The sequence below is a fragment of the Chlamydotis macqueenii genome, chromosome 2 (genome assembly GCF_036417535.1).
Source record: "Chlamydotis macqueenii isolate bChlMac1 chromosome 2, bChlMac1.mat, whole genome shotgun sequence".
In the NCBI taxonomy this organism is placed as follows: Eukaryota; Metazoa; Chordata; class Aves; order Otidiformes; family Otididae; genus Chlamydotis; species Chlamydotis macqueenii.
Genome location: NC_141557.1, coordinates 108,768,276 through 108,782,092, shown reverse-complemented (window position 1 = coordinate 108,782,092; position 13,817 = coordinate 108,768,276). Strand labels below are relative to the sequence as shown.

The window sequence follows — 13,817 nt, the reverse complement described above, 5'->3', positions numbered from 1 at the left end:
GACGTAGCAGTGCAGGATGCATGAGATACTTCACTGAGTGAGATCTAGAATTTTCCCATTAACATGACAAGTAATGTGGCACTTGGTTGCTTTTTCTGATAGTCTTAATAACACCAAGAAATTGCAAAGAAGGTCATGATACTGTTTTATTGCAAGACATTTTCAAGTTCAGAATTGGTGAGACTGAATAAACTACCTGCATAATAAACAGCAGAAAACACTATTAAGAAACTGAATCTACTCTGCTACTTCTCAGGTATAGAGAGAGCTTATTTAATATTTAATAGCAAACAGTTTTGGAAAATGCCAAACCATCTCAAAACTGAGATATTATAGCAACGATACTGAATTCACAGTGTGAAAAACATTAAGATCTACAAACACACAGGACAAATGTTGACATCAGATTAAGCAAATGTTATACTTCTGCAAGTAGCACTGAGTATACTAAAGATACTTCTGGAAAGACATCATGATCTCAGCAAAATCAGTGAGAGGAGTTCTGTCGACTGCAATAGAGCCAAGTTTTCATTCCTGAACTGCGCTATGAGGTGTTAAAATGAAAAGAGCCAGATGTTGAAGAAGGTTGCCAGATATTGCTGATCAACAGCACAGGTGGTATTTAATATAAAAAATGACACCTGCCTGCATGAAGTAAAAGCATTAGATCAGAAATTATACTAAATGCAACAAAACAGATTAATGCATTATTAAGGTTCTCAACGTGTTCAACCAACAACAGAGACTACATTAAAAAAACACGTTCGTACATAATTACCATTAATCTGCCCACTCAATGTTTATGTAGTAACTTTGCCATTACTACAACACAAAACGAGCAGATTGAAGCTGGACAGGCAAGCACTGAGCCGGGCTGCCCCGAGGAGGCTGTAAAATCTCTGTCCTTGGAGGTTTTAATGACCCTGCGGGACTTGGGCTGAATTCAGCTTTGACCTTGCTTTCCATTGGAAATTGAACTAAGGCCCTCTTGGGGTCCCCTCCTACCTCAGTGATGCTCCTCCTGTGAGCCACATCATACTTGAGGTTATGATCTGTCTTTCTTCACTGCCTCTTGATACACTGGTGACAAGGATTAACCCAGTCCTTCCCCAACCCATGCACATCCCCTGATGGCAGGTATATCTATCGCGCAACCATGTCTAACAAGACATTTGCACTGAAAACCATGCATGGGAAAACCTGTAAGACCTCTTGTCATATTAAGGAGAGATCTTAACTTCTGGTTCTCCTTAGATTTTCTTATACAAGAGACGTAGAAAAGAATTAGAAAACAGAGGTATTTCTGTCTTCTAAATCTGCATAGAGGAAGCTTCTTTTGAATTTGTACTCTTTACTGTTATTTTTAAACCCTGTTAAAAGGAGAAAAGACAGAACCTTTTGTGGCATTTAGTATTTTGTAGCAGTTCCCCATGTCTTGATTCTTTGCAAGCTGAGACCCAGAAGTTCTTCTGGTACATAATGCCCACGTAATTCTGGAGCCGAATTATCATTTCTGAGAAGTGTACACTGTGGCTTCATCTTTGGTGGATTCATGAAGAGAAACAGAGAAAGAGTGGAGGTAATAGACTTAGTGTCCATGTTAACAGTAGAAGAAAAAAATATACAAAGACAGAAAAAAACCCTCTGTCTTCCAGTTTGTCTTCCAGATCCCAAGGGTAAGAATGCATAAACAAAGTGGAACATTGGTTTTGCTAACAAAACCCAGCAGACCACCAGACAATAACTTAAAGTATTGCACTGTAAATAAAGGATGTTATTTAAGATGCTGTTTTCTGCGCATCATAAAATAAGTCTGTAGCAGGAAACTCTGCAGAGTAGTTGCAGACCTCTAGCTACATTTTCACATATATGCCACGTAACTCCACCTGTTGAAGCCAATTCCAATCTGTAAAACTGCTCTGAAGTACTTTTCTATGACACTTCTCACTTATTTCTTCTTCAGTCAGCGATGGTAATAAAAAGACACATGGGTATTTGCTGTCAACAAGAGAGGCATGGAGGAAAGTGCTGAAGTAGGCAGGTGCGATGGTGGCAGGTCGGGAGGAAAGGCAGGCAGCCAAAACAGAGGGTGAAGGCTCTACTGGAGCCAAGGCAGAGCCTGAACCTAAATTACTCAGAGGGTCTCCCCCGCCGAATGGCCTCAACACCCTTCCTTTGTGGCTGGGGATGAAGTAGAGCTATTCACAAAAGAAATTTTGTGATCCACAAGTCTTGCTATCGTGAACTGATTTTGAAGTTAAAGCATTTAAGTAATTTCAACGTATTTATTATCAGGACGTATTTTTCAAATGGGTCCCTATACATGTTCTTAGCATACCTACACTAGATTGCAAGAGAGGAAAAATAAATGTGTTAATCCTTCTGACTTCATTTCCGTCACCTGTACTCCAACCTCGCATGAATACAACTTATGTATCTTACAGCCAGATTCTTCAGAAGTAGATTTAGGATGTAGGGGCCATCAAGGTTCAGATGGATTTGTCTGTCTGGTTTTTTTTTGGGGTTTTTTTGAGTGGTCACTGGTGTACTTGAATATCCTAAGGTGCACCATCAGCTTGAAAGTATGGTATTAATGAAAAAGCCTACCGTGAAAACATTGTGTCTGACAAAATATGCAAGTGAGAAGGATGGTAAATACTAATAAATAACGGCTCTTATTTCTCATTCAAGTTTTGCAAGAGCTCAATCTCTCTCAGCATCGACTTGGTGTTAATGCTCCTAAGCCTTCACCTACCAATCTTCCTACTGAAGGAGAGTTTCTGGCCGTTTTCCAGGCCTGTTCGAGGGCCAAGCTCGTCCACCCCAGCGCCCAGGTGCTGCCTGGCACGGTGGCAGAGCTGTCTTTAGGCCAGGCCGCAGCCGTCCCGACGCGGGGTCTTGACTGCAGCCGGGAGCCCGCTCCAATGCCTCAAGCCTCACCCGTGAGCAGCCCGGACCCAATCCAGAGCCACCAGCAGCCTGGGGCAGTTTCAGACTATTTGTCCCTCTCCCTTTCCCAATTGCCCCTCGGGGACCTACAACCCACCCTCACCTTCCCTTCATCCAACTCCGAGGGAAGGGCTGGCTAAACCACCCCGGAGCCGGGAGGGCCGCGCTTCCCCACAGCCCCGAGGGGAAGGAGCCCGCCAAGACCCCCCATTCCCGCCTCAGCGTCCCGCACAGACTACAACTCCCGGCACGCCCCGCGCCTGCCCGCTGGGAGCGATAGGCCCCAGCCCAACGCACCGAGCCAGCGGCTCCCTTCCTCTTCCAGCTGCCAGTACTCGGCGCACGAGTGCTACTCCCGCCGCCTCTGCCCGAGCTCTGTGTGTTTGGGGCGGGAGGAGGGTGCCGCTTCTCCCTACTCCGTCCCGCCCCGGCGGCTCCAGCAGGGAGGGGCTGTAAGGGCTGGGTCGCGGGGGTCTCACTCCAACCGGCAGGGCGGGAGCCGCCACGCGCGAGCTTGTGTGCGGGCGCATGCGCGCAGGGGCCCACCGCCGCCTCCGCCGCCCTCGTGCCCGCAGAGGGGCGGCGTTGCCGGGCGGCCGTTGAGGCAGGCGCGCGCGGAAGGTGGCTGAGCCGGGCTCGGGGCGGCAGCGCGCGAAGCGGCAGCGCCCGCCCGCCCGCCCTCGGCCCGCGCCCCGCGCCCCGCTGGCAGCGCGCGGAGCCACCGCCCGCCGCGAGGGAGCGGGGCCGCCGGCGGTCTCCACCTCCCGCTCCTCCTCCGCCTCCTCCTTCTCCTCCTCGTCTTCCCTCCCCCCCACTCCGCCTCCCGCCGGAGTGAGCGAGCGAGCGAGATGGCGGCCGCCGGGGCTCTGGCGAAGCACGAGCAGATCCTGGTGCTCGATCCGCCCACCGACCTCAAATTCAAAGGTAAGGGGGAGTCCGGCGCGGGGGAGCAGGGCGGCGGGACGTCCTGGCCCGGCGAGGTCTTCCGTTTCGCTTCGGCGCTGGGCCGCCTCCAGGCGCCTCGGTGTCGTCCCCTCCTCCCGCTCCTCCGGGCCGCAGTGGCGGGCCCTGCCCGCCCGGGTCTGTCGGGGGGGTGGGATGAGGGGGAGGCGCCGCCGAGCCGGTGAACGGGCTTGGCCGCCGCCATCTTGGGATCCCGCGGGGACTCGAAAGCGTGTCCGCGGCTCCGGCGGGTGCCCCCCCGCCGCCTCCGCTCTGCCGGGCGCGGCCCTCGGGGGCCGCCCTCCCCTTCTCCGGCCCCCACCGGGGCGCCGGTCCGCCCCCTGCCCCCGCCTGTCCTCCTCTACATGCCGGCGCGGCCGCTGCCGTGTCACCGCTCCTCTCGAGAGGCCCGGCCCGGGGAGGGGGAGTCACGCTCCTGTCATTTCTTGGGGGCGGAGGGTCCTGCGTGGCCGTCGAGCCCCCTCCGTGAGGTCTCTCTCTGCCTATGTTGGGTAGGAGAGGCCCCGAAGTGGGCGATTGAAGCCTTGCTGCCGTGCGGGGAGGGGAGCGGGGGGAAGACTGGCTTCAGGAGGCTACCCTCACGTTTGGCCTTCTCCCCCTTCCTCCGCTTGTCAGAGCCCAGTCCCCGGGCCTCGGCGCTGCCCCTGCGGGGACTGGTGCGGTTTTGCACCATCACTCCAGAGGCGTGCGAGTGGGCGAGGTGCGGGCACTCGCACCCTGTCCCCGGTGCAGCCTGGCCTACCGGCCTGGCAAATGACTCCTCGCCCTTTCCCCCGAGTTGTCGTGTTTCAGGCAGGTTGTCGGTATGTTAGCATTCTTGGGAATGAAGGCAAGGAATGTGTGCGTTTTGGAAGTTTCTGTGTATCTTGGGTATTGCGTGCTGACCGCTTGACTGTGACCGGCATGACAGCTTCTATCAAAGTAGGTCCCACTTAGTGCTGTTATCATGTAGGAGTTGTTATCTCTTAATACATTAGATAGTTGTGAAGAGGAAGGCTCTTCCAAAGATGAGTGAGCCCTGAAAGGTAAAGGCATAAAGAAAACTGTGACAGAGTAAGTAGTTTTCAGTAGTATCCTGTGATTATATCTCATATTCGTAAGAAGCATTGAGAAAAATATCATAATGTTTCAGATTTAGAGTCAGCAATATTAGATTTTTCTTTTTTTAAAGCTGTTCATGTTATCTGAACTTACGTTTTGAATTTTGTCACTAATATCAGCATGTGTACTTGCCTAAGCCTATAAATGTTTCTGTTTTGTTTTCCATTTTTAGTAGACTCATTTTTCATTGTTTTAGAGGAACACAGGAGAATTTATGATGTTGTGAAAGTCTTTAAATGGTCAACTAGTACAAATTAATGTTTATGTTAGAGAAGATCACCATTCCCCCAAAATACCTTTGGCTTGCCTGGCTTTTAGAAATAAAGCTTAAGTCTGGTTTGTCAAAGAGATTTTTAACAAACTATACTTGTTTTATGGATCCCTCAAATCAATTAAAAACCAAAATTTGTCTGATCACACAATTTATAGATTTTTAAATTGCCCGTTCATAGACAGAGTCAAAACCATAGTGAGAACTTATCTTTTTAACTTCTGTTTTGTGTTATTAAAATAGTGCCAGGTCTGGCTGCACTCCGATTTCAATACACTGTATTCTAATTGCAAGAACAGCTTGAAGGGAAATGCATGGTTTTGTTTTATTTTATTTTATCTTTTAAGAAAAAAGCTTCTCTTTCTAATTTGAAGCTTTCAAATCTTGAGTTATTTCCAGCTTGAAGGCAAGCCATGTTTATGTGATTTGAAACAAAGTGTTGATACAGGGAATATAGAATAAATACTAGACTAGAAATTCTGTTTGTTTGAAGCCATTGTCAATCACTGGGTTTATTATGGTGTGTGTTTATGTACTTAGAGCACAGAAATGTGTATTCTTTAGGCATGAACTTTGATTTCAGGCTAATGCCTATATTAGGAAAATTTCTGTAGACCAGATTAAGAAAAAACAAAATCCAAAGCATAATGAGACTGCAGTCTTAGTACTCCATGGAAAGCAGTCTCTATTACTGTATTATTACAGTAATATGCTATAGAGGGAGGTATCTATTGAGAGAGTATCAAGTGTGCTCTCAATAAATATTTTCTAATTTCTTATTCTGAGGTGTTTAAAAAGGTTTGTGGACTACAGACAGTATTTCAGTTCTAAAGTACTGCATTGGAGAGTACAATATTGGCAGAAGGGAATTCCAAATATTATCTTTTAAAAAGTAATTAATTAGTAATAATGTATGACTCAGAATAACAACTTTGTTTAAAAAAAAAAAAGTATGTGATTTTTCAGTGCAGCTGGTTACTGAAAGGTATTTTATCGGGACAATTATCCATTATTATTATTATTGACCTAACACTGTTGATGTGTGTGTAAGAGAAATCCAGTTTAAGTCTAAACATCTGAATTAGACTAGTAGTTTTGTTTTCTTGCCTCAGGAACTTATAGTGGATTTACTGACCTTTAGGGTAACAGTGAAATGTGTTAGAGTGCCCCTATGCAAACAATGATTTCAATTTAAAAGTACATAGGACTTATCTTAAGGAGCTGTTGACAAGGCTTTAAATTCATCATTGCCTGATGAAACTGTTTGTCTTTTTAAAATCTGCTTTACTCGCTCAGCAAAAATAAGGTCTATAATACATTTATCCTGAATTTTATTCTGCACAGTTCAGGGGGGGTCTAAAGAACATGTCCCCTGGTGGCTAACACATTACATATTTTCCTAGGTGACCAAAGGATTAGAATCCTGTTTCCATCGTACTTTGCATTCCTAGAAACTTCAGTCTTTAGTAGCATTTTGGCTCATGGTTAATTCCCTCTGCTTCTGTGATAACTGGGTTTCTTCCGATTCTGGAATCATCAGGAATAACTAAGAAAACCACAAAACAAATAAGTATTTTTAATAAGTACTTTTCAGAGTGTTGTGCAAATGTGATGAGGATGAAAAATTGCATTTACGTGATGGAACTAACAGGCAGTTGATACACTACGTAATGCCACTTTCAGAGACTCAATATGAAGCATTGAGAATTTGCCTCATGGTTCTTGTATCTAGATCTTCAGCCATATTGCTCCTGTAGGCTAGCTTTCTTCTCTTTCTTCTGTATTTTAGTTTAATGTGTTTTGTTTAGCTTCTCAAATCTGAAGTTGTTTGGGTTTGTTTAGGACTGAATAGGAAGAATTGAAACATGAGACACTTAAAAGCAACTAATTTGGTGGAACATCTTCTGCCTCTTACTGGGGTCTTTTCATGTGACTCATGCGTATAGTTATTGTCTGTAGCTCTAGTTTAGTGAAGATTATGGTGATTTGGAACTGGTTCCTTGTGAGTAAATACATTTCTTTTAATTTTTTTTTTTTTGAACAATTTTGTAGTTAAATAGCAGCACTCGAAGTTTTCGGTTCAAAGATTTCTAGTGTTTTTATGGGAGCTAGGTCTTACTTAAGTCAAAGAAGCCACTTTTGCAATTTTAAGTAATGTATATTTAAGTTGGTCTTAGATGGCGGTTCTTTTCTAAAAACCTTTGCCAAATCTTCAAATCAGTCATAAGATATGCTTCTGTAACACCTAATTGAAAATCAACACTAGGTGATTTGATGAGCCTTGGAAGATTAGTAGACAGTGTTCAGAATTTGAATTTCATGTGATTCAGATGTGTCTGACTAGCAATTGTCAGACTTATAAAAATCTCTGAATATTCTAAATTGATGTCCTTTATTGAAATTCTTGCTTACAAGTGTGTGAAATCCGGTTACGTTACTTTTGTAAAGGTTATTACCTCAAGGCTAGAAATAAGTCAGCAAGTAAGCAGACTAAAATCAACTTTTGAGCATTTTGTGTGCAATAAATGTTCCCTTTGATTTGAATTGCTGGGAGAGATCAATATAACAGATGATATTTAATTTCTGATTATTAATCTGATTGAGCTAGGATTGTAAGTGTATAAAATCAGCTATCAGCTGGTGTATATTCAAATGACTATTTCCAGGTAAGGTAGAAAGCACTCATTTAAGTATTGTGTCTTGTTCTGAGATGCGGATTTTGACAGCCTTTTAAATAATACAAAATAATCCACAGCAGTATTTTTGTAATTGTTACACTGCTATGGGTAACATTGAAAAACACAGGCTATGTGTTGCTGCAAATCGAGAAGGTGGAATTTAAAGGTAAAAATAGCTCAATGTTAAATCCATCCCCTGCCGTCAAGCTCTGTTGCCAGAATTGGCCCAGGATATCTTTTAGTGTAGGCAGAGTTTGAAGTCCTCAAATGGGGTCTTGTTACCTTATTTGTCTGTGTTTTGATTATGTCAAATTTTAAGCCTGTTTTTATTCTGTTCAAAGTACCAGCAAATTTGTGATGTCCCAGCTTTCTAAGATAGGTTAAGGAAAAGATTACTGAGATGTCAGTTTTCTGATATCTTCATTCAAGAACATTTTTGAAATAAACAATGGGAATGCAGAGGGGAAAAACTGGTTGTAAGTGATTACTAACACAGTTGTGGCTTTTTGATATTTTGACATTATTCCATTTAAGTTAATATTTTTGCTGGCTGAGTATTGTGTAATGACAAAGATTGAACATCCCATAGAATGACTCAGTATTCAAGAAGTAGTCTAACTTCTTTTTTTTTTTTAAATCCAAGAAGGATTCCTGGAATTGTTTAATCTTCATATATACCTGTATTTCTAGCCGTTATTTCTTGACTCAAATGTAAAGTTTGTTAGTATTTTAATTTTTTTTTAAATGATCAGTATTAATGAAAATTGAGACACAATGATTGGTGGGGTTGTGTTTAGAAAGAGAAAGGAAGATTTCTTTTTTTTAATACCAGCTGTTCATTTTGAGGTGATACTGTGTTAATGCATACATCTCTATCACTGTGTTAGACTGCATTTAAAACTGACTAATAAAAAGGAGTTGTATTGATCTGTGAAGTCAGGTGTATTACAGGCGTTGAATTATATTTTGGCAGATCTAGGCTGCCATTTGTTTTAAGATTCAATAATGAAAGTTTTTCCTGTGATGATAGAGATATACAGCAGTGAAAACTGGGAAGTTTTGTCCTTTACCTGGAATTTGTAGGACTCTGTTTTACTTAATATTGCATCTTCACTAAAGAGAGAAACACTATCCAAACCTAACTGTCTTGTACTTCTAATGTAGTCATTGGTATAAAAGCTTCACCTTTACTTTGTAATTAGTATAAAGTGCCTACTCATTCTACTTGTTGGTAGCCTAAGCAAGTGTTCTAGATAACTCTAATACATCATTATTAATATTGTAAAAAACACTCTCTTTTACATGAACACTGTACCATTATTCAAGGCCAAGTTGAAAAGTAGAAACTTACCATGAACAGTTGTTGTTTTATGCATCAGTTAATTGGTCTGAATATTTAGTGCACTGGCTGTTCATTGTGGTATTATAAATTGTTCCTGTTTCAGCTTGACTGTGGTTTGTGAATATGTTTTACTTTCTGACCAACTTTGTCTTTCGGAGATGCTTGTTAACCAGATCTTTGTGACAATCAGTCATTAAAGGGTTATTACATGCTCAGCTTACAAGTCATAAATTCAAATTGGAAAAGGCTGCTGGAGAGAGCTTGCTATGTATAAAGTGGAAAACAGAATCACTGGCTAATTAGATAAATATTATGTTTTCCAATGTGAAAGTTGTCAAATTACAAGGCTTTTATTGTCACGAGACAGATAAGTGTGTATAAGCTAATTTATTTAAAAAAAAAATGAGCACAATGACTCTACTAAGATAATTTCTGATGTAGTATTGTTGAAAATAAAAGTGCAGAAACTCAAGTTAGAATTTTAGTACCTTTGTTTTCCTTAAGATAATAACACTTTGTCTGGTGCGTAGTGATCTTGCCCTCTTTAGCTTCTCTTGTCCTTTAGTATTTTCTTGTATTGTATACAGTTATTTCATTGCATTGTAAATTATTTGGCAGTGTAAATGTCGTATTTCATTTTATGGTTTCAAAGTATTTAGAAATCCATGGTTATGTAAATTAAAATAAATATTTTCAGTTTATTTCTATATGAACAAGGTCTTGAGAATTCAGAGAGTTGGCTAAATATTATCTTGATATAGGACTTAAGGTGTTTGTTTTTTAATAGCATGAATAAGAAAGACAAAAATAATTGTTTGCCTGAATTTTAAAATGATAGTCACATCAGAATTTTTCCCTCCTGTGTTTCTTAAAATGTGGTGTCACTTGGAGTAATTCTTATTTTGACACTTCAGTGCTTGAATAGGTCTGACCTCAATAGTATGCAAAGCTTTAGAGGAAAGAAAAATTGAAGACATGGAAGTAAATGGAACGTGGAATAAAATGCAGCGTGAGTGCCCCCGGTAGAATGTGCTAGTTTGATCTGAGACCTTCTCTCTCCATCTGTGTCTCTTTTTTCTCTTATCTTCTGTGTGTGTTCCCCAAACAAAATCTGATTTTACTATTGGATTTACTGAATGTCATTGCATTATTTCATAGAATCATAGAATGATTTGTGTTGGAAGGGACCTTTAAAGATCACCTAGTCTAACTTCCCCCCTCCCCGTGAACAGGCATGTCTTTCACTAGGTCAGGTTACTCAAAGCCCCATCCAACCTGAGTTTGAATGCTTCCAGGGATGGGGCATCCACCACCTCTCTGGGCAGCCTGTCCCAGTGTGTCACCACTCTCATAATAAATAATTTCTTATATCCAATCTTAACCTAGCCTCTTTTGGTTTAACTCCATTGCCCATTGTCCTGTCACTACAGGCTGTGGTAAAGAGTCTTTCTTTGTCTTTCTTATAAACCCTCTGACTATTTTTGTGGCCCTCCTCTGGACTCCACTCTAACAGGTTCATGTCTTTCTTGTACTGGATGTCCCAGAGTTGGATGCATTATTCCAGGTGGGGTCTCATGACAGTGGAGTAGAGGGGAACAATCACCTCCCTCGACTTGCTGACCATCTTTCTATTTATGAAGCCCAGGATATGATTGACTTTCTGGGCTGCAAGCACACATTGCTGTCTCATGTTCAATTTTTCTTTCACCAGTATCCCCAAGTCCTTCTCTGCAGGGTTGCTCTCAATCCATTCGTCCTGCAGTCTGTATTGATATTAGAGATTGCCGTGACCCACATGTAGGACCTTGCACTTGGGCCTTGTTGAACCTCATGAGGTTGACATTGGTCCATCCTTCAAGCCTATAAAGGTCCCTCTGCATGACATCCATTCCTTTAGGCAAATCAACATCACTACTCAGCTTGGTGTCATCTGCAAACTTGCTGAGGGTGCATTCAATCCCACTATGTCGATGAAGATGTTGGATAGTATTGGTCCCCGTATGGATCCTTGAGGGACACCACTCGTTACTGGTTTCGACTTGGACATTGAGACATTGACTGTAACTCTTTGGACATGACCACCCAGACAGTTCCTTATCCATCTGACATCTGTCAAACCCTTATCTCTTGAATTTGAAGGTAAGAATGTTGGGTGGGACCATATCAAAGGCCTTGCAGATGCTTGTGTAGGTGACATCCATAGCTCTTCCCTTGCCCACTGATGCAGTCACTCCGTTATAGAAGGCCACTAGGATAGTCAGGCACAATTTGCCCATGGTGAAGCCATGTTGGCTGTCCTGTCATCCATATGTTTTGGCATATCTTCCAGGAGGGTCTGTTCCATGATGTTGCCAAGGCAGCAGCTTCGGAGTCGGCATGATCTGCAGGAGCACGGTACAGCGCAGTGCAGCGAGGGGATTCCCGAAGCAGGGAAGCTCAGGGCGGAGCGGAGCGAGGTGCCAGGAGCCCGCAGCTCGCACAAGAGCGGCTGACGAGACGTGGGCAGAGCCAGGGGGCACCAGTGGTCTGGCCCCCCTCCCCATATAAAGCAGGCCCTAGGGAGCGCCAGCGACCCGTAGCGCAGCGAACAGGACAGGCAAACAGGGCGTGGTGCGTCAGCAAGGGTGTGGCGCGGCAGTTCGCGAGGGCAGGGAGGGCGCCGACCCGGGGCATTTGCTGTTCCTGACTCTCAGGGCAACATGGCGAACACCCGCCTGAGAGCAAAGGCTGTAGCTCCAGCCGGGAGGTCTGCACTGGCTCCCCCTGCGGCGGTCGATGCCTCCGTGCAGACAGAGCAGCCGAGGGGGGAGGCTGCGGTGCAGACCTCGGCCTGCGGGCAGTGCCTGGGCCCTACTCCTGGGGCAGGAACAGGTGGCAGCCCTGACTGCAGAAGGTGTGCCCAGGTGGAGCAGCTCCTGCGGCAGGTGGCTGAGCTGCAGGAGGTGGTCAGGAGGCCGTGGGACTTCAGGGAGGCTGAGAGTGAGCTGGATACTTGGTTCCAGGCACAGTCTGCACTGGAACCGCAGCACGCAGTGAACCAATCAAACCCCCCCCCCCCACTGACACACAAGGTAAGCAAGCAGGCAGAAGATGCCAATGAATGGAAAGTTGCAAGGGCAAGGCACAGCAGGAGGAAGAAGAAGCTTCCCCAGAACCCTGAGGTGCCCCTGCAGAACCGCTTTGCTGCTCTGCAGACTTGAAGAAGTAAGACCCAGCACCTCGGGGGAGGCACTGGAGCCGTGCAAGGTAGCCCGACCGGCTTGCGTGATAACTAGTGCTACCAAGAAAAAGAGACGTGTGGTAGTAGTGGGTGACTCCCTCCTGAGAGGTATGGAGGCGCCCACCTGCCGACCCAATGCGCTCTCTTGGGAAGTATGCTGTCTCCCGGGGGCTCCTATCAGGGATGTCGCCGAGAGACTACCTAGCCTCATACAGCACACAGACTATTATCTGCTACTGGTGTTTCATGTGGGTGCCAGCGACGCAGCCGGCAGCAGCCTGAGCAACATCAAAAGGGATTTCAGGGCCCTCAGTCAAGGACTCTGGGGTGCAGGTGGTTTTCTCGTCAATCCTCCCGGTCAAAGGACAGGGACCTGAAAGGGCCAGACTTATCTGGCAGGTCAACTCATGGCTCAGGGAGTGGTGCTACAGCCAGGGCTTTGGGTATCTAGACCATGGGGCGTGCTTTGAGAAGCCCGGGCTGCTAGGGGCGGATGGTGTCCACCTAACAGAGAAGGGGAAGAGTGTGCTTGGACAAAGGCTTGCCAGACTCCTCTGGAGGGCTTTAAACTAGTGTTGCTGGGGGAGGGGGAGCACAGTTCAGCCCACTGCTGTCAGCATGGCGCCAGTGCCAGCACCGAGGGTCCAGAAGCCGAGGAAGGATCTCAGGTATGTGCAAATGAACTTAAACTGTGGTCCAGAAGAACTCCTGTCACTCCAGCCAGCAAGTCGGCTTTGCTCAGGGCCCAGCTGAAGTGTCTCTATACCAGTGCATGCAGCATGGGAAATAAACAGGATGAGCTGGAGATGCGTGCACACGAGCAGGGCTACAACCTTGTTGGCATCATGGAGACATGGTGGGGCAACTTGTACGGCTGGAGCGTCAACATGGACGGGTATAGGCTTTTTAGAAAGGACAGGAAGGGGAGATGAGGAGGGAGTGTCGCTGTCTAAGTCAGCAGCTGGCTGGAGTGCATGGAGCTCTGCCTGGGGATGGAGGAGGAGCTGACAGAGAGCTTATGGGTCAAGATTAGAGGATGGGGACGGACAGGGGACGTTACTGCTGGAGTGCGTGGAGCTCCGCCTGGGGATGGAGGAGGAGCTGACAGAGAGCTTATGGGTCAAGATTAGAGGATGGGGACAGACAGGGGATGTTACAGTGGGGGTCTGTTACAGGCCGCCTGGCCAGGAGGACAGAGCAGACGAGGTGCTCTATAGCCAGATAGGAGCAGTCTCACGGTCACAGGCCCTGGTCCTCATGGGGGACTTCAACCACCCTGACATCTGTTGTATA

General features: G+C 45.4%; 1 protein-coding gene across 1 annotated transcript in view; it reads left to right on the top strand.

The window, feature by feature from the left end:
• Window positions 1–3,529: 3,529 nt before the first annotated feature.
• Window positions 3,530–13,817, top strand: part of VAPA (VAMP associated protein A) — a 39,485-nt gene continuing 29,197 nt past the window's right edge. The window contains exon 1 of the mRNA XM_086740618.1: window positions 3,530–3,873. Coding sequence (XP_086596744.1) covers window positions 3,798–3,873 — 76 coding nt within the window. The 5' untranslated portion in view covers window positions 3,530–3,797. The remainder of the gene's footprint in view (window positions 3,874–13,817) is intronic.